Source organism: Phodopus roborovskii, unplaced genomic scaffold (genome assembly GCF_943737965.1).
Source record: "Phodopus roborovskii unplaced genomic scaffold, PHOROB, whole genome shotgun sequence".
Lineage (NCBI taxonomy): Eukaryota > Metazoa > Chordata > Mammalia > Rodentia > Cricetidae > Phodopus > Phodopus roborovskii.
The window spans coordinates 8,504,324-8,529,147 of record NW_026126651.1 but is presented as its reverse complement, the minus strand read 5'-3'; the positions used below and the strand labels follow the sequence as shown (position 1 = coordinate 8,529,147).

The following is a 24,824-nucleotide window of genomic DNA, read 5'->3' as shown; positions in this document are numbered from 1 at the left end:
CAGGCTTAGGATGGCTTCAAGGCTAGGCCATGTCATCTTTGAGTTTAGCCATAGGAAGTCAGTACTTCTAATTTTTTTCCCTCCCAACTTTCAGGTATTCTGGGCATATCAGGCCATAAAATGTGAATGGTGTAGCACATCTGTAATCTCAGCACTGGAGAGACAAAGAGAGTAGTTTATAATCCACCCAGTCTCGCCTTGAGTTCCACTCCACCACAACATGCTGCCTCAGAAAACAAGGCTGGAGGCAGGAAGATGGCTTGTGCATAAGAGCTCTGAAAGCAAGACCTGTGATCATATGGTCAATGGACAGACGGACGGACGGACGGACACACACACACACAGAGTCACTCTCACGGGGTGGAGGAGGGAGACAGGGACTGGTCAACATGAAAAAACTGCTGTGGCCTGCAAAGACCTGGAACTACAGGGCTCGATGCAGGTTAATTATGTCAGCTTGACATAAGCTAGCATCACTGGAGAGGAGGGAATTTCAACTGAGAAAATGCATCTGTAAAATCGGCCTAGAGGTAGGCTTGCAGGGCATTTCATTTCTGATTGGTGTGGGTGGTCCTGGGTTCTACAAGAAAGCAGTCTCAGCAAGCCATGGGGTGTAGCCAGGAGGCAGTGCCCCTCCATGGGCTCTGCATCAGCTTCTGCCTCCAGATTCCTGCCCTGACTTTGTGGTGACAACCAGTGATATGGAAATGAGCCTAATAAAAGCCTTTCCTCCATCTTGCTCTTGTTCGTGATGTTTTTGTCACAGCAACACTAACCCTAAGACAGGCTTCTATGCAGATGGAGACATGGGTACAGTGCCAACCTCACCCTGGAGTTACATATGTGCATTTTAAGCCCTTTATCCACATTAGTCACCAGAAGAAAAAGCACATGGCGCTTCCTTGCCTCACTAACTATGCGGTTTCATGTGTCAGGAGCCTTCTTTCAGACTGTAGCACTTGTGCAGAGCATCCTCACAGCTGAGGTTTGCTTCCCTATAGCTGCTTGCCCCGCCCACCATGGATGCCCGAGGACCGATAAACTAAAGCTCCTGTGGTCAGTATGTCCCTTTCTTAACACAAATGCTTCCCGGAGATCTGTGTTTTATGAAAACTCAGACTTCACAAACAAGAATTTTTGCAGAATTGGGGGCTTGAGACATGGCTCAGTGATTAAGAACATGAAGACCCTCGTTTGGTTGTCCAGGATCTACATATCAGAGCACAGACCATCACCAACAGAAACAAACGGGGAAAGCAAACTGCGGCAAGCATCTTTCCTTTTCCATCTCCCTAAAGGGGGTAACGGTTTAAAACAGGAATCACTTCTGCATATGAGCGGCAACGTTAATATGGTTATTAAACATTCCCGAGAGCCTAGTATGATGGAAGAAGCCTATATGTAACACCAGCCATCTAGATGCCACGGCAGCACAACTGTGGCCAGCTCATGCTAAATGTGAGACTGTATCTCAAAACGGCCGAAAAAACTATAAGCCAGACAAATAACTTCAGTCATTCCTTTTGGGGTACTGGGGTATTATCTTCAAGGGCCATGGGTTCTCCAGGCTGGCCTGCAACTCCTGGGTTCGAGCAGAATTCCTGCCTCGGTCTCCCGAGAAGCTGGCAGTACAGTGACACAGCTCTATATCCAGAAGATCAACTCTCTTTAGTTTGGAAAAATGTCTGGAGCTAAGGGAAACATTGCCTGTTAGAGAGACTCATAGCCCAGGCAGAGGGACCACACCCTCCATGGTGGGCTTCCTCTACCCCACAGAACCCATGCTACAGGGAGAAGTCATTCCAGAATTCCAGAGAAACTCACCAGGCTCTTGACAACCTTCAGCAGCTCTTCCATGACCACCGCAATGCCCTGGTAGCCAAGCAGCCGGCAGATGACCTGGAAGTGAGGTGGTCCCACAAAGTTCCGGTAGCTGCCATAAATGCTGGAGTAGGCGAGGTTCAAAGCCTGGTGAAGAGAGGACAGGGTTTTCAACATGGTTCCCACACATGCATGCGGATGGCATGCGGAGGCACGTCCAACACACACCGCATCCTAGGTGAAGAGAAGCAGCGGTTTTCCTCGTGTGTACTGCCCTTACCCTCGTGGAGGTTTTCACCCCTTTTGAGAGCAAACTGTAGGCAGAGAACCTGATGGGGTAGTGGAGGCTGGCCTCTCACGGAGGCTGGAGGCATGCTGGAGCAGGTGAGCAGTCCGTAGGGGTCGATGATTAAAGACTCTCACGCAGGGTGGGCCTCTAACTGTCTAGAAGGACCAGGTATGGACAGCAGGGAGATTCCCGAATGAAAGGATTTCATTTCCTTCTGTGTCTCTTTTAAATTCCCTTTAAAACTTCTTTGGTCTGCTGGTTCCTTTCTTCACATTGGGTGACAACCCCTGTGTTTTGACATGGGTGCTGGGGTTTGAACTTGGATCCTCATGTTTGCACAAATACTATTACCTACTGAGCCACTTCCCAGCCTCTCTTAACCTTTTTTGTTTTGTTTTTCAAGGCAGGATTTCTCTGTATTGTTCTGGAACCTGTCCTGGAACTAGCTCTGTAGACCAGGCTGGTCTCGAACTCACAGAGATACACCTGCATCTGCCTTCTCCCAAGTGCTGGGATTAAAGGCGTGTGCCACCAATGCCTGGCCCTCTCAAGTTTTTTTTTGTTTTTTTGAGAGACAGGGTTTCTTTGTGTAACAGCACTGGTTATCCCGGAACTGTCTTTGTAGACCGGGCCTGCCTCTGACTCCTGCGAGCTGGGACTAAAGTTGTATGCCAACACCAGCCCTGCAACTTATAGTCTGCATGATTCCAGTTCCAGATTCTAATTTTGTGTAAGTTTATTTTGTGGCTCAGGTAGAATATGGTCTAGCCTGGCAGATTCCCATGGCCATCTGAAAAGCGTGTTCTGCTGCTATGTAATGTTGAGGTCCAGTTCTTCATTGCTGCTGATTTTGTTTCAGCAGATCTACCCGTTACTGAGGAGGAGAACTGAAGTTCTAGTGTATAGCCTACGGAGAGCCTCATTTCTTCTTTTAAAAATCAGTTTCCTTCTGAATACGAAGCTCCCGCTAGCGTATGAACACGACAGGGTACCTTTCCTACTCTGTGTGTGTGTGTGTGTGTGTGTGTGTGTGTCCCACAATATATGTGACATGTAATCAGAAGGGTAAGCAAAGGCACTAACCAGAGGTAGGGGGCACCAGAGAGCAAAAATTAGAACAAAGTATAATGACACACAGTGTGAAAACACTCTAGCAAACTTATTTGTATGGTAAGTTAGAACAATTAACTTCTTAAAAAAATCACTCTTTTTCTGGCTAGATATTAAATTTTAAGTTAGTGATACTTATTCTTGTCTTTCTGCTTTTTCTACTTCTAACAAGGAAATAGAAGGAAAAGGTTGGACTGGAGAGATAGCTCAGTAGTTAGGAGCACTGGCTGCTCTTCCAGAGGTCCTGAGTTCAATTCCCAGCAACCACTTGGTGGCTCACAACCATCTGTAATGAGATCTGGTGCCACCTTCTGGCCTGCAGGCAGACATGCAGACAAAACACTATACATAATAAATCTTAAAAAAGAAAAGAAAAAAGAAAATGTCACTTCTGGGAAATCTAAAGCTATAAAACTATTATTACCTCTGGAAGTCAAAATATAATCCAAGTTTACTCAGGGCAATCACGAATAAAATGGGATACCTTCTTGTCTCAGTTAACTTTTGTGATCTTGGAAGAGGAAGTTCAACTAAGAAGCAGGTCTGTAGGGTATTTTCATGGTTAAGGATTGATGTGGGAGGGCCCAGCCCACAGGGGACAATACCACCCCTTCCTACTGTAAGAAAGGATCTCTGTGGGTTCGAGGCCAGCCTGGTCTACAGAGCAAGTTCCAGGACAACCTCCAAAGCAACACAGAAACCAAAACCAAAACCAAACCCAAACAAAAAGAAAGCAGGCTGACCAAGCCAGGGAGCAGTGTTTCTCCAAGGCCTCTCCACCATAACACAAACAGAAAATAACCCACCTTGGACCCATGCAAATACTGGGGTTGTGCATTAGGCTGTTTGTCTCTTTGAAATTCCTGAGAAAATGGTAATACCGTCCGAACAAACCTAAAGCAGAAAGATCACATGAGGAAACAAAGACAGCAGAATTTAACAGCAATTCTTTAGCTTCAGAAGCTTCCTATTACATGTCTGAAATCTTTTCCCTGTTGAATGACAACATCAAATAGGAAAATCCTAGTAAAGTAAAACCCACTCAACTTGCCCATACATATGGATGTCTATGTGCCTTCTGCTGCCTCTGTATCTGTGTTTATGTACACCTGTGTGTATACAGGGAGCACATGCCTGTGCCAGAGGTCATACATTTGTCCTAGGGAGAGCATTTGGTCAGGATGCTGCTCAGAAGAGGCAGCCTTACCCTAGGGTGCAGGGCTGCTCACACTGCAGGACAGATCCCACACGTGGGACTGTCACATACCCATCAACCTCCACCTATCTGTAGTGAAGCCAGGGCAGGAGAGGGAGAGGAGGGCCCCAGTCACCAAAGGAGGACAAGCATCAACATGAGATGCACAGCGTTTGCTACAAAAGTTCTTTTCCTGTGTCTACCTAAGGCCTGGTTTGCTTTCCCAAGAGTAAGAGGCTGGTTTGGTTTCGAGAGCAGGCCCTCACTGACCTTGTGTAGTATGAAGGTCAGCCATGAAACATGGGATGGACCAGGGAATAGAAGCCCTTACTGCCACGCCCAATCCACAGAACCAACATGGGGGAGGAGGGCTTACTTCAGTAAATTGTTCTCTAACCTCCAGATGCTTGGCACACATGTACTTAACCATTTACCACAAACAAATACATAAATGCACAGAACAGTAGAAAGTTAAAATATTCAAAATAATGCTATTTATATATAATCAATTAAACGTTAAATATGACACATAACACGCATATATATATATATATATTTCTCTTTTTTCTTCTTCAAGACAAGGTTTCTCTTTTGGAGCTCACTCTGTAGAGCAGGATGGCCGAGAACTCACAGAGATCCACCTGCCTCTGCCTCTTGAGCACTGGGATTAAAGGCATTCGCCACCACTGCCCATTTTATTTTGTCATTCTAATGTGTAGAATGCATCTATGATACAGTGTATTGGATATACAGTATACACAACACACACAGACACACACATACCCTCACCCTCAGTATTTTCTCTACCTTGCCTTGACTTATCACATTTATACATTGAATGATTCCTAGGTAGAAGAACCAGCTAATTGTGCTTCTGGGAGACAGCCCTGAAGTTCCTGAACATTAAGAGTGACTACTGTTATTCACGGATGGCCTCTTGGATCACACCCGAGTCTCTGCTAAAGAGAAGCCTTCAGGATAGAATAGATAGGATGACCAGCCATGTGACATGTGACCAAAGAGTAAAAACACAAGCCGTGACAGCTGTGGACAATGTGGGAGGGCAGTTGCTGGAGTTTTCACGAGCATGCCCACATGGCCCACATGGCAGTAACCAAGGCCTCTGCTTGGCCTAAATCTTCTAGTCCACATCACATGCTTCAGACTAGGAGGGCAGCCCATCCATTACCACGCTTGAAGATTTTTTTTTCCCTGAATCTGGTCAGTTGGTCAGGAGGGACTAGCTGCTGGGACCCCAACCAGCAGCTAGTGCTGAAATGAAGGCAGTCTTCTGAAATGCTGTGCCCTCAGGCAGAGGCCAGCAGAGCTGTCAAAATCCCCAATAGGGAAGTTAGGGTTCATTACCAGCGCCATGGCTCTGAGTCTAACTCATCTCAATGACTCTGCTCTGAGCTGAGCCAGCAGGTCCCTCACCGGGTCTGACCTGATAAGCCCCACAAGCCCCCTGCAGTTATAGTTCTCACTAAAGATGGAAACCTGGGGCTGTTAACTCAAATTCTCTCCATTCCAGCCATGCCTCTTATGGATCACAACTACAACAGCATGTGACATTATGCCATAGTTTCCTGAGTTAATTCTCATTTTGTTCATTCTTTTTTTTTTTACTCTCTTAGCTTTGGTTCAGAAATTTCCCACTGTAATAATTTGAAATTCACTGGCTTTCTGCAATATAGAATATAATATTCAGCTAAGCAAATGGAGTTCTCACTTCCAATACTATATTCTTTGCAGTTTTAATACATTTCATTCTCTCATATAAAACCATTACCTCTGATATGTTTGACTCTCTTTAAGTCAGTGTGCATACTCACAATGACTAACACTCTTGCCTTCCGACTACGTTGGCACTGCTATTGCTGTGCTTGTGTTTTATGAGCTGACTGCTCCCTTCACTATAGGTCATACTTTTTTGATGGCAGGCATACTTAATTCCAGAATGGATATTGGCCATTGTGGTATCTTCCTATTGGGTTTTGTTATCTTTTAGGGTGTTGATGTTTGAGGGAGCAGCAAGCTGCTACGCTATCTGCACGTCAGCCAGATTTTTAATGATGTTTATGGTGTTTCTATGGGAAGGTAAAGCAGGCAGGAGTTCATAAGGCCCCCTACCAAGGGAAGAGTCTTCTACGTAGTGTCTGGGTGCACAGTAAGTCCCTACATTCTTGCTGACAAGGACAGCAGATGAATACTGCTGGAAGCTCTGTGAATTACTCAGACCACAGTTCCCCAACACCCCGGAGCCATGCTGGAGCCATGCTGGTTTCAAGAGCCCCTTCTTTGTGAAAGTGTTGCCTCGTCCATATTTGGTTCTACAAACTTCAGCTGTCTGAGCTTCTGCAAGTTCTACCGTTTCCTCCTGCAAGCAGGCCTCTCAAGCTCTGCTTGACCGACTCCTCTCTCTGCGCTTGGTTCAGAGTGTGACAGAAAGCTAGGACAAGCAGAAGACAGAGCTCATGTTTCCTGAACAAAGAGGAAGGCACGAGTGTCAGTGCAGGTGACCTGTGTGTTTTGTCCGGTTGTCTGTCCTCTTATTAAGGGAAAGGAAATGAATGGAGACCCTGTTTCTCCATCCTGCAAAGTGGCGTTAGCACAGTATCGCCTGTACACTTCATCCACAGCCAAAAGACTGAAAACAGATGCTGAACTATAGTGCGAAGGTTGTGTTTCACAGCAGGCAGAAACAGCGGTTCGTAAAGCACCCTGGTTTTGTGTAACTGGACAGGCAGACAGAGAATGAAAGAAGGGGTTTTCTCCGGGTTCAAGGAAGTCCAAGCCATAGACAGAGAAGACTCAAACTAACACTGCAGTAAGGAAATGGGAGTGGGGGTGTCAGAAAGGACTGTTTTAATATTCAGATAACTATACAGAAATAAGATACATACAAGCACAGATAAATACTATGAGCTAAAGTGTGGCCATCCAAAGGATAGTTTCAAATGCCTTCTCCATAGCATGGAAGGCAGAGATACGGTCATTACAGACGGACTTGGTGACAATAAGGACAGATTAAGGCCCCTGATCCATCTGTGTATTGTCCCTACAAGAAGAAAATAAGGGTCAGAGAAAGAGAGTCACAGGAACAAGCTTGAGTTAAGGCACATGTAGAGCCTGGAAAGATACTGCTACAAGCCATAAGCCTCAGCAACTGACAGCACTACCACAAGCTAGCGTTAACAAGCAGGAATTCCACCCAGAGTCTAGAAGGAAGTCTGGCTTGCTGACACTTTGACTCGGACTGCAAGAGAACACCTTTCCTCTTCCCAGCAGCCACAGAAACCTAAACAGTGAGCATACAAGCACTCCTTCCTGTATCACCGGAAGGGCCTAGAAAACAGTGAGACACCCTTATACCAGTGAGCGCATCTAACACACAGACGCCCACCGTGCGGTACGGAAGGTGGAGCGGAGACACAAAGCACATCGCTGTGAAGGTGCTCACTGCCCAAAGCTGATTATAAAAGCCAACTGAAGGGGAAGGTGGAGCGGAGATAGAAAGCACATCGCTGTGAAGGGTGCTCACTGCCCAAAGCTGATTATAAAAGCCAACTGAAGGGGAAGGTGGGGCGGAGATAGAAAGCACATCGCTGTGAAGGTGCTCACTGCCCAAAGCTGATTATAAAAGCCAACTGAAGGGGAAGGTGGAGCGGAGATACAAAGCACATCGCTGTGAAGGTGCTCACTGCCCAAAGCTGATTATAAAAGCCAACTGAAGGCAGTAACTCCAGGATGGAACCCGATTATACTACCATCACCAACAGGAAAGAGTGTTAACCCAGAATGCCAACTGATACTTGCAGAGGCAGTGAAGGAATTAGAACCTTACTGGTCGCCAGCCACTCAGGGAAGACTGACACTGAGCTAAGCATTTGTCACGGGTGCTAAAACTAGTAGGTCAGATTCTAGGCAGGTCTGGTTTATTGATGGTCTCCTTACAGGTTACTTACAAGATTAAGACAGAAGTGGTTAACTGGGCAGTGGGAGTCAACGGGACGAGTGGTGGGACTCATCACCTTAAGGGCACACCCTGTTGCTGGGAGTCTTCAGGCGGAGAGAGCACAACGTTCCTAAGGAAACTGCACTCTGCTGACCAGTATGACACTGCTGCCGCCACGCCCCCTACCACCGAACTGGCTACTCACTCTCGTTAACACACACACACACACACACACACACACACACACACACACACACACACACACACACACACAGCGGGGAGGACGGCATCTCACTGGGCCACACTCTCATGGTCCGCACCTGCCCCGTTCTGACATCGGGGGACTTAAACGTAGATGCAGTTCCTGCAGCCATTTCCAGTGCACACCAGGACTGTGTCTACAGCCGTGACTACGTGTGCTGGTAGAACTTCGGCTCTCCCGCCTCAGGCTCCAGCCTTTGACCAGTCATTCTATAGGTCAAGTCCTGACCATCTGCCCAAGGGCTAACTCAGGACTGCAAACGGAACAAACGGGGGAGGGGGGGAGGCTGAGAGTCCAGAACACGAGAGATCATAGGGGAAAGAGGAGGGAGAGAGTGACGTTGGAAGTCTATGGAAGTCAGTGCCTAAGGGCAGCCATTGTAAATGCATCTGGACAGGCTAATGACGGGCTTACCGGTTTGTGGAGCCATTATAGCAGTAGTTGGGCAAGAAGTCGTAGTTTAGCTCCCAGAAGACATGGAGGGTAATCCTTCCATACGGCGCAGACACATTGTGGTTGGCTTCCCGGAACATGGCATCGAAGCTGTCTAGCGTGAGGTACTTGCTCATCAGCTTGTGTGTCATACGGTTGATTTCTAAGAGGCCATCTAGCTCCTACAAGACCACAGAGATGGGCGCGTGAGCACAGACACAGGCCACACAGGAAGGAGGTCACATGTGGGGAGATACCGACATGTGAGCCAAAAGCACATGGAATAGGGCCCTGGTGGGTGACCAGAATTTGTTCATCAGCTTGAGGGGCCCCACTTCTACAGTCACACCCCCTGTGCTCTGGTCTTTTCTCCTCTATTGTCATCTGAGCATATTCATTACAGCCTTCCAGCCACCTTCGACAAAGGCAATTCAGACAAATCACTACCCAACACTATTAACTGTCAACTACCATCTAAACCTGAAGCCACCTCTGCTACCTGCACGCAGTCCAGCTGGTATTGGCCACTTTGGGTCAGTTTTCCCCAGTCATATACTCTAATACTCTATACAGAAATACTTACAATGGGGATATCAGTAGGTGGTGAGTGAATTTACAGTAATATACCCTATATAGATACAGTAATATACTCTATATAGATATACTTTGACTTATGACGGGGTTATCAGTAGGTGGTGAGTGAATTTACAATATTTGATCTTTTGAATACTATCAGTGCTTAGGCCAGTGTACCTTCAATATGCCAAAACACTTATATTAGCCTATAGTTGGACAAAATCATCCAATACAAAGTTTTAAAATGAAATATACACAAACACTTCCTTTTAATCTACTCAGGACTTCATGGACTCCTAATCCTGGTCTTCAGTAGATGTGATTTATTCAAGATCAGGATTATTTTCTCTTTTAAGTTAATATAAATTATAAACACTAAGCGAAGGTAATGAAATGACACTTGACATAGTCAAAGGTCATCAGTTAGTTCCCATCTTTTGTTGTCTGTACAACAACAGACCTACTATTAATTTAACTCCTCGACAGAGAGGAAAACAAATTAGTTCTAGTACTTACGACCACTGATGTCAAATCTTCACTTTCAAATCGCCCAATGGCTAGTTCTAGAGACTTGTACATGGCTGCTGAGACACGCTGTGTAATCAGGCGATTGAGGTCAATGGACCTCCCAAGTAGCTGGAGGGAGAGAGGCCAAGGGATATCAAGGTAAAGACTAAACACAGCCTAGAGGGATGGGGCAGAAGGTAAAGGCACCTATGGCCACGCCTGACATCTTGTTCAATCCCTGGAGCCCAAACAGTACAAAGAAGAGACTCATGCAAACACACACACAGACACACACACACAGACAGACAGACACACACACACAGAGAGACAGACACACACACAGACACACACAGACACACACACACACACACACACACACACACCCACCCACCCACCCACCCACCCACCCACCCACCCACCCACCCACGATGCCCAGGACAGCCAAAGCTATATACAGAGAAGCCGTGCCTCTAAAAACAAAAACAAAAGTAAACACAAAGATTTTATAAACAACAAAAATTAAACATAAAACACCCAAGACAAAATAAAAATGTGTGTGCGTGCGTGCCTGCGTGCTGCTCATGCACACATTTGGGGGTGGGGGTGGGGCCCGGATAGGTAGGGAAGGAAAAGCAAAACACCTGATTACTTTATTAGGACATTCATATGCCATGCTACCTATGAATGTCTAGTTAGGTCTAAAAAAGCCCATCATTTCCAAGACACAGTTTAGTAGTCACATAGCTTACCTGCACGTGTCTCTGCTTCAGCAATGTCTCGTAGCGGTTAGAGGGGGGCAGGTGGATCGTGGCGCCCTGATTTTTGCATTCGGACCGTAACCGTTTATCAAGAAGCAAACTGGTGGGGGAGATGAGAATTTGTCACACAACGAATTTTAACACAATTGTCAGACCATATCACCCAAGACTCTACACGAGAATTATAAATCACACACTCACCTTCCTGCCATAACCTTGTAATATGCAAATATCTGGTCTGCCAGTTTGTAAACAAATTGGTCAAAACATAGATTCACCTGGCAGAAAAGCAAAATATGTTAGACCTCAACTCCTGAAACCAAGGTCAAGTAACAACTCAAAACCAAATTGTCTCTGTTCTTTGCTTACTTTGTTGTTATTTTAAGCAAAGGTCGATTCATTGTGTAGCTCAAGCTAACCCTGAACTCAATCTCCTCAAGGTCCGGCTTCCTGGATCCCGGGATTATATGCATCATGTGCCACTACACTTAGCTCCAAACCCTTGCTTCAACACAAGCTGAAGCTCTCATTAGAAGAGAAAAACGAGTGATGATCTTGCTGTCCAACATGGCACATGAAGCATGCCGGGGTGACCACCATGCCCGCCAGCATAGATAGATTAGTGCATTACTGGGGGAAAAAAAAATCAGGCATGGTATCACACCTCTGTCATAGCACCTACAAAGCTGAAGGAAGAGTTCTAAGAAGTTCAAGGTTGAGCTGAACGCACTGAGTACAAGATATACTTGTGAAAATTATCTTTGTGAAACCTAGCATGACATGCAGTAAATATGGTTAAAGAATAAGGAGAAGGAGGAGTAAAAGAAACAGCCACCAGGCAAGTGGTGTTAAACGTCTTTAATCCCAGCACTCGGGAAGCAGAGGCAGGTGGATCTCTTGACTTTGAGGCCAGCCTGGTCTACAGAGTTCCAGGAAGAATGAAAAAGTTCACTGCTAGCCCAGACTACAAAGGGATCTAAGTTATGGATGATCCCGTCTCCAAACCAAATGAGAATCTTACAGAGAGAGCATAACACTCAGTTGATGGGAGATGTCATTCTGTATATGTTTCTCATACTAGTTAATGAATAAAGCACTGTTGGCCAATAGGAAAGGAAGATAGCCGGGACTAGGAGACAAAGAGGAGAGAGGAAGTAGGAAGAAGTCAAGATGGAGAGCCCGGAGAGAGCAGAACCGCCATTCCTGCGCTCTCAGTAAGACCATGTGGAAATACATAGAAATGGGAGACAGAGCTAGCCGATAAGAAACAAGTAACTGGCCAACAGAATTATATCAAATACAGAGTCTCTGTGTTAACTGGGGCTGGTGCGGCGGCAGGACAAGACTGGGTGGGTAGGAAAAATCCTACTCCTTACACTCAGTCCTCTCAGATTCAAAGGAACACGGCAAAGCCCCTGGGCCATCTGTCCGCCCAAGGGAGGTAAGTGGCACCAAGTCACTCGTGTCCCAGAGGACATCCCATGTTCTTCCTAAAGCAAAAACAGGTGCACTTGGCACGAGGCTGTCAAAGAAACACCCTGGAACATATACAGCCTCACTGGAAGCCAGGGTTAGGATCATTCTTCAGAACTGGAAAGAGAGTGTGTGTGCTAACCTGATAGTGTTACCTGTGAGCACGTGTCCTTAAGAAATAACCCAACACAGCCAGCTATGGCGGCTTTCCATGTAACCCCGGTACTCATAAGGCTGAAGCAGGAAGATTGTCATGATTTTGTGGATAGTCTGGGCTACAGAGAGAGGAAGTATGTGTGGGAGGGTGAGGGAACACAAGAATGTACCAGAAAGTTCCGCAAAGTACTGTTTTATTACCTCTACATTGTAAAAACCCAGTGAAATTAAAAGGGGGCGGTGGTGGTTCACTGAATCGAGCACCCCTCAACAGACACACAGGGATAAAAAAAAAAAAAAAAAAAAAAAAACAATTGCTTACTGTTTGGTGAAAAAGCACATACTACAATTTTCTGATAATACAGAGGAAGGTGAAGTCAGAGGGGCTCACATCAAAAAGTGGATTTCACTACTTAAAATACCCTACATTTAGAGAAGGTTCAGTTCTTCGGATACTCAGGATAAGAAGTAGCGTTTGAAAGGTATCTACTCAAAGGCCCGAGGGCCGCCAGTCCCTTACCTCTGCCTCAATTTCGTCATAGAGAAACTGCTTGTTGAACGTGGTCAACGCGTAGTGAGCGCTGTCGTTGTACAGGTCCAGGGAGTAGAGGACGTACCTGCAGAGGAGGGAACCAGTCACTCCCCAGCCTCCTGAGCCAACGAAGGACCCGTGACCCTCACGGTTTCCCACTCCTGCAAAAGCGTCACTGTCCTATGAAGAAACCGACTCCTTACTTTCCATGGCAAACGGTGTTCCCGAACAAAGCTGAATCGCACTGGGGTCACTCCACATCGCCAGGTCACAGAAAGCCAGGCACTTTCCCCCCCCACAGAAAGGACACACAAAAGGCTACCCTGACAAAGGCCTCCGCGACTTCATCTTCGTGGTGTGCGTGAAAGGGTTTTACTGCTATCATCACTCAGTATTTTCCTTTCCATTTTAACCCTGAATTGATGTGTGAAGGCGTGTAGCCCACATGGCTGCAAAGGGCCCCGGAGGTAGCCCCGGGACACTCACTCCATCATCGATGCCTCCTTGGTCTCTAGGATGTGGTCAGTCAGAATCCAGGGCATAGACATCTCGATGGGGAACTGGATCCTCCTGCCCATGGTCAGCTCCAGGAAGAACTCTCGGAACCACAGCTGCGAGAGGTCACAGCACTGCTGCAGGGTCTCTTGAAGGGTTCAAACGACACTGGGTTATCTTTCACGAGTGCTGAGCGATTTAGTACAGGGCAAACAAGAGGCGCTGCGTGTAGGATGTGGCTCCTTTGTGCTTAGCTCCCAGCCATGCAGCATGGATGCAAGCAGGAAGGGGTCACCAGACACTTGCCACGAGAGACAACACTAACATAACATGGCTGCGGTGTAAGAGTGAGACCCCTAGGCCTTCGGAGCGGAGCAGCCAGTGTGGCCCTGCCATCAGGGACCTCAGGAACCTTCTTGGCAGGATCAGGGGACGGTGTCCTTTTGAAAAGGAGACGTGAAAACAGGACCACAGGTTTTACATCCCTAATCTGAAAACCAGGAACCCCAAATGCTTCAAAATCTCAGACTTTCTTAGGCACAGTGCGATGTCGTTAAGTGAGACACTCGACGTCCCATCTCATGCACGGGGGTGAAATCCAAATGCATTCGCACAGAATATGAGAGGGTATTGCTGTGTTTGGAGCCAGGGTCACACTCTGAGATGCTGTGACAATCTGACTGTGCTCAGATGCTGACAAGTTAAAATGACTGTTAACAGCAACAGCCAGCGTCTGCAAGTGACTGCAGCGCGGTTACTCGACGTGCAACTGTCTCGTCTTCAGGCTGCGTGCGCGAGGTGTATGTAAGTCGGAGACTGCCTCTATACTTGGACCCCCCCCCCCAAATCTGTCATTATCTAATCACCCCCACCCCACCCCCACAAAAGACTCATAATCTGAGGCGTTTCCGGTGCCGACCATTTCAGATGAAGGATACTCAACCTGTGTTGCCCTTCATGTAGGACAAACACCAGTGTCTAGGGGGCGAGGTTACATGCACACTCGGGAGTGGTTTAATCAATACAAAACTAGTAACAGATGTAAAAGCAATTAAGATTTGTTTCACATTCTCAGGGCTGACAGTAACAGCACTACTATTTAGTTCACTGCCTGTGGCACCCACGCAAGGCTGGCTCAGGGTTTCTGCTCTAAACAGAAGCCACGAGCAGCTTGATGAGGCCACAGGCAGAAAGCTCCCACCAGTGCCAGGCCATAGTGGCGGGGCGTCACCAAGATGGTGACTTATCTGTGTCAGGGCACTTTTGCTACATGGGCAGCGGGGGCCAGAGGGGCCATTTCTCCTACTTATCAAGGCCTGGGTCTTGATCCGGATAAGGGGTTACCCTTCCCCGTTTTGTGATCCCGGATTTTGTATTCACACGGCAGGGCCAACCAAAGCCCCGTGGTCCTTGTCCCGCTAAGGGCCATGTCCTAGAGGCCACGGCAGAGGCTCGGGATGGCAAGGGATCTGGGGGCTCTCCAGGATGTCTGGCCACCACCACAAAGGTTAGGATGTGGCACCGTGTCGGTGCACGGAGAGATGGGCAGGAGGATGGTGAGGTAGGCAGAAGCGTCTCAGGTGGTGTTAGCAGTGTTAGAGCATGCCAGGCCGGATTCTGGTCAGCACTGTCTCTTCTCTTACCACTGAAATTTATCAAGTGAGTGTAGAAGAATGATTCTCGATGAAATTTTTCTATGTCCAATATGGTGGGCCCCTCAAGGCTACTTCTCAGGGTTTTCTTGGAACCACTTTTGTCTGCAATGAGGGACTCTAGCATAGTTCTCACCATGTAAAGCTGTATTATCCAAGGAGATATTTGCAGGGAGAAAAATACAAACGGTACATTAGTCACATCCAACGGGAAAGTCTGTAGAACTGCTCCACTACACCTTGACTGAGTCCCATGCCCGCAATCAGCCTGCCAGAGACAGGCTGTCCAGAGCGCCTGGGTATCCACAGAGCCAAGATGCTGCTTCTTGGGACGAGCTATGTGTGTAGAGGAGCAGCTCACCTCTGTGCCATAAGCATCAACAAGAAAAACAAACGAAGTCTTACCACCAAAGGTTAAAAGAGGTGGATAGGTGTACGACTGCCTCAGAAACGCGTTTACCACATGCAAGAGCCTTTCCATGCCCAGAGACTTGAGCTGCCTCAGCAGCTCGGCAGAGCTCAAGGACTCGGCCATAGTGCGCACCAGGAAGAGCTAGACATGGACAGACAGGGAAGGAGAAGCGGGAGAGAGCCGTTAGTCACATGATGCACGCACGGGTCTGGGCGGGGCACACAGGGACAGGCAAATGCAACGGAGGAGTGGAGGGCAGTGATATGCCTCACACAGACCCCGAGAGTGGCCAAGAGCCTTGCTCCGGATCTTCAAGAGGTTGAGCATGGACCCAGCCATGTGCTCTGCTGGTACCTTTCTACAGGAGGGATAGAGATTATGAAGCCTCTAGGAGACACACGTGTAAGGACAGGTTCCAAAGCAGAGGAGCATGTAAGACCAGTGTGAGTCAGTGAGAAGCACCCCAAGGAAGGCCTACACACACTGGAAGAGAAGGCAGGCGGCAGCTTTAGACCAGACATAGGAAAGCAACGTTTGAGTTTTAGGGACACTTAATTTATAGAGTCAACATGGAAATTACAACCATATAATTAAACATCGACAGAGAAACACGGGTGTGTGAGCACATGTCTGCAATTCTAGGAGGCTGAAACAGGAAGCCTGCTAAATTTGAAGCTAAGCCCGAGCTAATATATACAGTAAGCGTCAAGGCTATTAATAAGACCCTTTTCTTTAAAACACAAAAGTGGTACTGGGGGAGCATCTTCTAATCCCAGCGCCCAGGGGGTGGAGGCAGTATGATCAGAAATTTGAGGCCAGCATACGTTACATGAGACCTTCTGTCCAAAAATCAAAAGGGAAACACAGCACGAACACGGGAATGCAGGCATACATTTCACAGACAGAAGTAGAAATGGCATCATACGACTTCTGCAGTTAAACGGCCAAGCCAGATACTCACAGGAATGTCTCAGTTAAGGCTTAAGATTCACTTGGGCAAGGCACAGAAGAGAAGGAAAGCCTCCAGGCAGAACAGGGTATCACTATTTCAGTCCTGCCTCGTCTGCCCACCCCAACCCCCCCCCCCCCAGCCCAGTTCTAGGACAAAGAAGACGAGAACCTGTGTGCTGGAGGGCCCCACAGCACGGCGCGGCACCTTGATGTCAAAGCCACTCTTGGGGTCCTTCTCGCCCCGCAGAGCCGGGTCGTTGAAGGGTTCGTGCCCAGTCTCCCAGTCACACACAGTCTTCCTGATGGCCTGCAGAACACTAAACACCCCATCAAGTCACGGATGGTGACCTCTGCGCCACACATCGCTTCACCTAACAACCAATGCACAGAGAACGCTCCTCTGGCTGCAGTAACACAGTAGTCTATTCATATGAAACTTACAGGAACAGTGCGTTCTTTAAAGTATTACTAGTCCCAAAAGGCGGTAGTTTCACCAATACGCCAAGAAACAAGGTTTATTTAACTTCACGAACACAAGCCAGGTAGCCAAGTCAGGGCAGGGAGAACAGGCCTCTCAAATGCCCACCCAGACAGCAGAGCTCTGCCTGGCTGTGTTCTGTCGTTCCACTGGACACGTGTCTTGACTCACTGTAAATGTAACCAACTCCTAACCGGCTGTACTGATGGAGCCCCACACAAGGGTGGAGAATGACTAGAGACATCTTATGCTGACTCTGATAACCTCATGTGAAAAGCTCTGGTTAAAATTCAAAGTTCAGCCAAGCAGTGGTGGTGCACGCCTTTAATCCCAGCACTTGGGAGGCAGATCTCTGAGTTTGAGGCCAGCCAGCCTGGTCTGCACAGTGAGTTTCAGGACAGGCAAGGTCACAGAGTAATCCTGTCTTTAAAAAACAAAACCCAAAGTATGGTATGCATTCTATAATTCTACAGATTCTCTGGTCGGTGGACAGGTCTGTTTATGTCAAGGGCAAGTACTTCTGCATCCAACGTGCCTCCAACAAAACTGTTATCTGAAAGGCTGGAACAAGGAGAGCTTCGGGTTTCACACTTGTTTGGGACTGGAATATTTGATTATTAGTAACTTTTCTTATACACATAGCCACAGGACAACTTTATGTGCTATTTTAAGTAATTTTGCATATAAAAGTATCTAATTCTACTGTGACATGCTATCATTTAAAAAGCTCTGGATTTCTAAGATTCGGTGACAGAGCACGTCTAGGATATGCAAGGACCCACGAGGGTTCCCTAACACCGAGTACACGTGCACGTGTGTGCATGTGTGCATGTGTGTTCGCTTTCTCTGACTTCTGGGGTATCTCAGATTTTAGACTTTCCTAACGAGAATATACACACAGAGCAGAGTTTTGTTAATGCTAAAAACCACATTATTCCTGGTAGACTTCTTTTACACGTTTCTTTGAAAGTCAACTTATACACAAAGCTTACATTAAAAACTCTGGAGCTCTCTTAAGATTTATCATACCTAGGTCATTTCCGCCAGATCTGCGGGATAGATAGTCTAAAAGGAAGTTGCTAAAAACAGACACACTTGAGGGAGGGAGATAAGGGTGCTGGGGTCTTACGTCCCTGAATACCAGGTGACTGGAATATTCTCATGACTGTGGGTCTCTAGACTCCTTAATACCCAGTAGTAAACTGATTACTGCTGCTCAGGTTATTAATTGGACCCACACCATGTTCTATGTAGATGTGATTGATCAAAACTATGACCAGGAGGTTGAGATGTGGGAGGCTGACCTCTGGATGACGTTCTTTTTCTTCTTGATGGCCTGCCGCAGTGGCTCTCTGAGGGTCACCTGGGAGAAGTCTTGCAGCGCGGCATAAACAGTGTGCCTGATGGCGTGATTGAACACACTCTCCATCCTGCCCATCAGCACCTGCAGGCCTTTGATCATGGCGATCACCTGTAAGGACACAGCGTTCGGAGGCTGAAGCCAGCAGGGCACCGTGTTTCAGGGCCTGGGAAGTCTCTTTTTCGATCACGAATCTTCGGGGCTCCCTTCCTTCCCAGGGCCAGGCTACCCTGGCCATCACCGTCTTCCACACAGCACAGGACTCCGTAAGCTCCGTGCCTGCCTGGAACGGACCTCTCACCCCACCACGACTACCCTGAGGGCAGCAGCACACTGATTCAAAGACACCACACCCTGGTGTCATGTCCATCCCCAGGGGCTGCGAATGCAGATGTGCATGCTCAAAAGGCAAATATTAGCGTAATCAGGACAGGAAAAAGGAGTTAGAAGAGTTTGCATATTAAATCCCCCTTGTTAAACAATGGGATATTAACTCAATAAATGTGGAAAGGGCCTAGGGAAAAAAATGAATCCAACCGCTTGAATTCTGACTTTGGGACAGCTCCACAGGTGTTGTGTTTCCCTGAAGTCACATGTAGGGTTCCCATGTGTTCATGCTGGAGAACTGAACTATCTGATGAACCTGTATGCTTTTCTGACTGATACAGAAGGGGAAAAATAACTTTTTTAAAAAGTGCATAGGGCAGGGGCTAGAGAGACGGTTCAGAAGTTAAAAGAGCCCTGGCTTCTTTTCCACAGGACCTGGGTTCAATTCCCAGCACTCACATAGTGACTCCCACCCGCCAGTAACTCCAGTTCCCAATCCAGGCCCTCTTCTTGCCTCCACACGCAACAGGCACACAGACATGCATTCGGGCAAAACACCCACACACGTAAAATGAGTAAAAGAAACGAAAAAGCACGTGGGAATGATAGCTGAGTAAGAACGAAAGCTTAAGAAGACTGAAAGTGGAGGCCAAGCTTTGAGTATGTACACTAGAAATGCAAAGACTGAAAGGAAGAGCCATGGATGGAATGGCTGTCACAAGTCAGAAAAAGAAGAGCAAGGTGTGCCACTCAGAGCGTATGGAAAGGCATATGCAAATGCACAGGACAGGAAAAAGACAAAAGCTGCTTAGTAAACAAATCATAAAAACCGGCAAATGACCAGCAGGCTCGGCCAAGGAAAAAGGAATAAGATATACATGATCAGATAGAGAATTTATAAAAATACCCACTACGGCAGGTAGCTCCAGGACCCTGGAGCAATCCCAGAAACCAAGGCAGAGGGAGGAGCCCTAGAGGGAGGAACAGCAGGTGTTACGGAGAGGAGATGGGGAAAGCCGGTGGGGCGGAGGCGTAGAAAACGCTCCTGAGGGCAAAGGAGAGCATCCCAGAGGGACAGGCGAAAACCATGGATACACAACAGTAAGGATGTGCAACAAGCCACGCCACTTTACATTCACATGAACTGTACCAGAAAATGGTATGGTGCATATGCATCCAATCACACACAGTTTCAATGAAGTGAAGTAATTGTAGTTTGGGGTGTTAATGCTCCCTGCACGAGCCTTACACAAGAAACCTCTTTCTGAGTAGTTGGTCAGGGGATTCCAAGACCCCTGCCAACGACCCCCAGCCTTGGCACAGAAAAACCCGACATAGACCATTGCTATTGCTCTTGGTCTCCTCCCCAATTTGAAGGTAAGTCCCATTGTTACATACTTTGGACACAGGACTTGGAAGAATCTGGATGAAATGAGCTGAAGCCTGCTCCCTGAGGACTAGTCCCAAAGTACCAGAAGGAGAAAGGTCACACCTGCCAGACAACCAGGCAGGCTGCCTGCAGACCTGCTCTCTCTGCCGCACCCCCAAATTCCAGTCTGTCTCTAATGCTGCACAGAACCCCAGCTGCAGCCTTCCTCCCTGGCTAACCTCCCAACCCTACCCGTTGCTTTGTCCCCTGCCCCCAGGCGCATCCCCAGCTCAGTAGCTGGAAACCTGCAGTGGTCTCCCATTCTTCTCTGACCCCATCCCCAAGGGATCACAAAGAACTTCTCCTCTAACCTTCCTTTCCCCAACTCATCCCAGGATCCCAGCCTCCAACCTGAGCAGGCATTCCCTAAGAACACACCAGTTGATGAAGCCAGAAAACCAGGCAATACACAACCACCACACACTTCAAAATGCCAGGGAGGAAACAGAAACCAAGGAACAAGCCATCCGCACAACAAAGACAAATCCAGTAATCAGCACCTAGACCTTTACTCACTCCAAGCCCAGATGCACAGAGAGAGAGACACACACACACCAGTATAAAAACACAATTCACAACAGCCAGGACAATATGTACCCACTAGAGCCCAGCAATACTACCATAGCAGGCATGAGTATCCCAACATAGCTGTAGTGTAAGAAAAAGATCTTAAAATCAATTCTATGAAGATGACAGAGGTCCTTAAAGAAGACATAAACCCCTTGAAGAAATTCAGGAAGACATAATTGGAGATAATGAATATATCCCTCAAAGAAAGACAAGAAAACACAATTGAAGGAAACAAATAAAATTGTTTAAGACCTGAAAATGGAAACAGAAGCAATAAAGAAAACACAAACTGAGGGAATTCTGGAAATCAAAAGTTTAGGAATGTAAACAGAAACTACAGATGCATGATTATCAGAATACAAGAGATGGAAGACAGAATCTTAGGCGGAGAATGAACGACAGAAGACATTGGTCAAAGAAAATGCTGAATCTAAAAACTTCCCGACACAAAACATCCAAAATCTGGAACACTATGAAAAGACCAAATCCAAGAATAATAGGAATAGAGGTAGGAGACAAATACTAGCTCAAAGGCACAAAATGGTTAAAAAAAAAAAAAAAAAAAAAAACATAGAAGAAAGCTTTCCAAACCTAAAAGTCATCCCTATAAAGACAGAAGAAGCACACAGAACACCAAATAGATTGGACAGAAAAAGAAAGTGCTCTCTTCCTGCAGGGGCACATAACAAAACACTAAACGCGTGGAACAAAGAAGTCTATTAAAAGCTAGCTGCAAGGCAAAAAGGCCAAGTAACATATAAAGGCTGATCTATTAGAATTACACCTGACTTCTTAATGAAGACAAGCCAGAAGGGCCTGACATATGAGCTGCACACTCCAAGAGACCACAGATGCCAGCCCAGGCTACTATACCCGGCAAAACTTTCAATCACCATAGATGGAGAAAATAAGATATTTATGACAAAGTCAAATTTAAGACTATCTGCAAATCCAGCACTACAGAAGGTACTAGAAGGAAAACTCTAGCCTAAGGAGATTAACCACACACACGAAAACACAGGGAATAATCTCACACCAGCCAAACCAAAAGAAAGGAAGCATACGCATGAGTGTGTGACCACACACCATCACCACCACCAAAACCAAAGTAACAAAAGTTAGTAATCACTGCTTATTGATAACCGTCAATTCCCGTGGACTCAATTCCCCAATAAGGTACAGACTAACAGAACAGACGGGGAAACAGGACCCATCCTTCTGTTGCATACATCTCAACATCAAAGACAGAGATCATCTCAGAGGAAAAGGTTGGAAGAAACATTCCAAGCAAGTAGATCTAAGAAGTAAGCTGGCATAGTTATTTTAATATCTAACAAAATAGACTCCAAACCAAAACTGGTCAAAAGAGACAGGGAAGAACGCAGCACACTCCGAGGAAAAATCCACCGACATGACATTTCGGTCCTTAACCTCGATGCCCCTAACACAAGGGTACCCAAGTTTGTAAAAGGAACACTCCTACAGCTTAAACCCTCTCACACCGATACTGAGAGACTTCAATACCCCCCTCTCACTGATGGACAGGTCATCCAGACAAAAACTAAATGGAAATGCTGGAGCTAACACATGTCATAAACCAGATTTAACAGGTATTTACAGAACATTTCACTCAAACACAAAAGAATGAGCCTTCTATTCTGAACCTGTGTTAATGGGATACTAATAAACTAAATTATCACACTGCCAAGCAGTTGATTTTCAACAATCAACAAGGCGTCCAAACAGTCCAAAGGGGAAAGAGAACCCTTCCATTAAATACTGGGATAGCTGGGTATTCACATACAAAAGAATAAAGTGGTGATCCTTCACAGTAGGAGTTAGCTCAACAACCTTGGGATGATTATACCTTCGCATGTGGCTGGGGATGGCTCAGTAGTTATGAGCACAGGGAAATCCTTGCAGAGGACCGACATTTCAGCTCCCATGTCTAGTGGTTCAGAACCACCTGTAGCTGCAGCTTTAAGGGATCCAAAGACCTCTTCAGGCCACACAGACAACCCCCCACCCCACAAACACATTTGGCAATTATTCACACAGATACATGCAGAAATAAAAATGTAATAATAATAAATTGGTCACTAAGCTGATGAGGTACTTCACTAACTTCTAAGTAAATCATTAAGCAACTTAATCCAGGAATAATTATAAAGAACATAGCATAGCCAAGATGAGTTTGTGAAATAAGCATAAGGATAGTTTAATAATCATTACCAAAAGGGGAACCTGTATCTAGAATATATACAACCCTTAAAATTCAATAGTAAATCAATTGTAAAAATAGTAAAGGAGCTGAATAAAGATGTTTCTTCGAAGACTTTACACAAATAACCAGTAAGTACGAAAACAAAGAGAAGGGTAGAAATCAAGCCGATACACTATTTGTGGATTTTGTGATTGTGTAAGGAGAAAATTCCCCTCCCCTTGTGCAAAAAAGAAAATCTATGAATACTTCATCATAACTAATGAGCTTAGACATGTCAGTAGACAGAAAGAAAACTATTTACATTTTAAATAGTTATTTGGACACATTAAAATTATACCAATTAAAAGAAATAAAACAAAGAATGATCTAGAATTTTCATAGGTATATGATGGACAATTTTTTAAAAAAATCCAAACAAGAGATAAATATATGATATAGTAGAGAGAGAGAAAGAGAGGGAGGGAGAGAGAGAGAAAGAGCAAGAGAGAGAGAGAGGGGGGGAGAGGGAGAGAGAGGGAGAGAGGGAGAGGGGGAGGGAGAGGGGGAGGGAGAGGGGGTACTACTAGCTCATCAATTCTCTTGGAAATGATCTTGAGATTTACAAGATAGGAAATTCTAACATATTTCATTGTGAAATATAAAAAGCTTATTCTAAAATGTGTGTGCTGGGCTGGTCAGCTGTCTCAGTAGGTAAAAAGTGCTTGCCATGCAGGCCTGATGATCTGAGCTCAATCCTAGAATATGGCAAAAAGTAAGAGGACCTCCACATATATGCTGCAGCATGTGCGCGTGAGCACACACATGCACACCTATAATAAATACAACCGGAATTAAGACATTTTCTTCATTAGAAAGACCCAGGAGAAAAAAAGAACTTAGGAAGGAAGGAAGGAAGGAAGGAAGCTGGAGACTGTTGAGCCACAGACAAGCGAGGGTAAAGAATTAGCAGTCACTATGAATAGGAAACAGCCAGAGCCTGCCATGTGGCTCTCCTCTCTGCAGCAGAGACCAAATTCCAGTTATCTTCTATCTTTCTATTTCCAAGAAACTGTTCTCCACTCACAGGCACTCAGAGGGGCTGGCAACATATTCCTAGGCAACTAACAGCCTCCCTGTCCGACAGTCTCTCTCCGACAGAGGCAGTGGGCTGCAGCAGCATCAGGTCAGTCTCGCCCATTCATGTTTCCCCTTGCCTTTGAAAGGCAACAGTACCAGCTGCAAGGGAGAGGAAGCAGATGGACGGACACACAGATATTCTTACCTCCACCAGGGCAAACTTCTCCTCTGTGGTGTAGTTGTAGCGTGTGGCACGTTCATACTCCTCGGCATTGTCGGGGCAGTCCTTATTGGAGTACTTGTCAGTGGGGTGCACGAGCTTCCAGGAGTACTGAGGCAGGCAAAAAGAGGGAAAGCAAAATACCTGATTGTGCACCGACGAGACCATGGCTAACGCCACCGAGAGGTGAGCCTTTAAACATACTGCTTTCTCAAAACCTCTCTTTCAAAGTCTGTCTCACACGCACAACTTTCTGAAAGTATCTCTCTCTGTCTCTCCAAAAAAAAAAAAAAAAAAAAAAACAAACAGCAGTCATACAAGCCAGGCGTAAGAACTAACCCAAGCAAAATGTCCAAATTGTTGTATGCTAATTAAGTAAAACTTTAGGCAACTTATTTGTATTTAAAATGAAAATCTGCCTTCCAAATGACCATGTATGCCTATTATTAATTTTTATCTAAGATAAACGTTTAAAAGGGAAAAACATGCGCAAATTTACAGTTACTGAAACATTTCTTTTAACTAAACCCTTAAAAAAGATACTAATGGTTGGATACAACTCCAAAGAGTGAAATGCTGGTCAA

The 24,824-nt window shown here is 46.2% G+C and overlaps 1 protein-coding gene across 1 annotated transcript in view; it reads right to left on the bottom strand.

Moving 5' to 3' along the window:
• Cyfip1 (cytoplasmic FMR1 interacting protein 1) overlaps positions 1-24,824 on the bottom strand; it is a 67,138-nt gene that overhangs the window by 7,147 nt on the left and 35,167 nt on the right. The window contains 14 exon segments of the mRNA XM_051174283.1: positions 1,825-1,968; positions 4,027-4,114; positions 9,047-9,246; positions 10,157-10,276; positions 10,897-11,005; positions 11,107-11,183; positions 13,055-13,151; positions 13,553-13,709; positions 15,205-15,432; positions 15,435-15,537; positions 15,539-15,766; positions 16,746-16,893; positions 18,359-18,525; positions 24,226-24,351. Coding sequence (XP_051030240.1) covers positions 1,825-1,968; positions 4,027-4,114; positions 9,047-9,246; positions 10,157-10,276; positions 10,897-11,005; positions 11,107-11,183; positions 13,055-13,151; positions 13,553-13,709; positions 15,205-15,432; positions 15,435-15,537; positions 15,539-15,766; positions 16,746-16,893; positions 18,359-18,525; positions 24,226-24,351 — 1,992 coding nt within the window.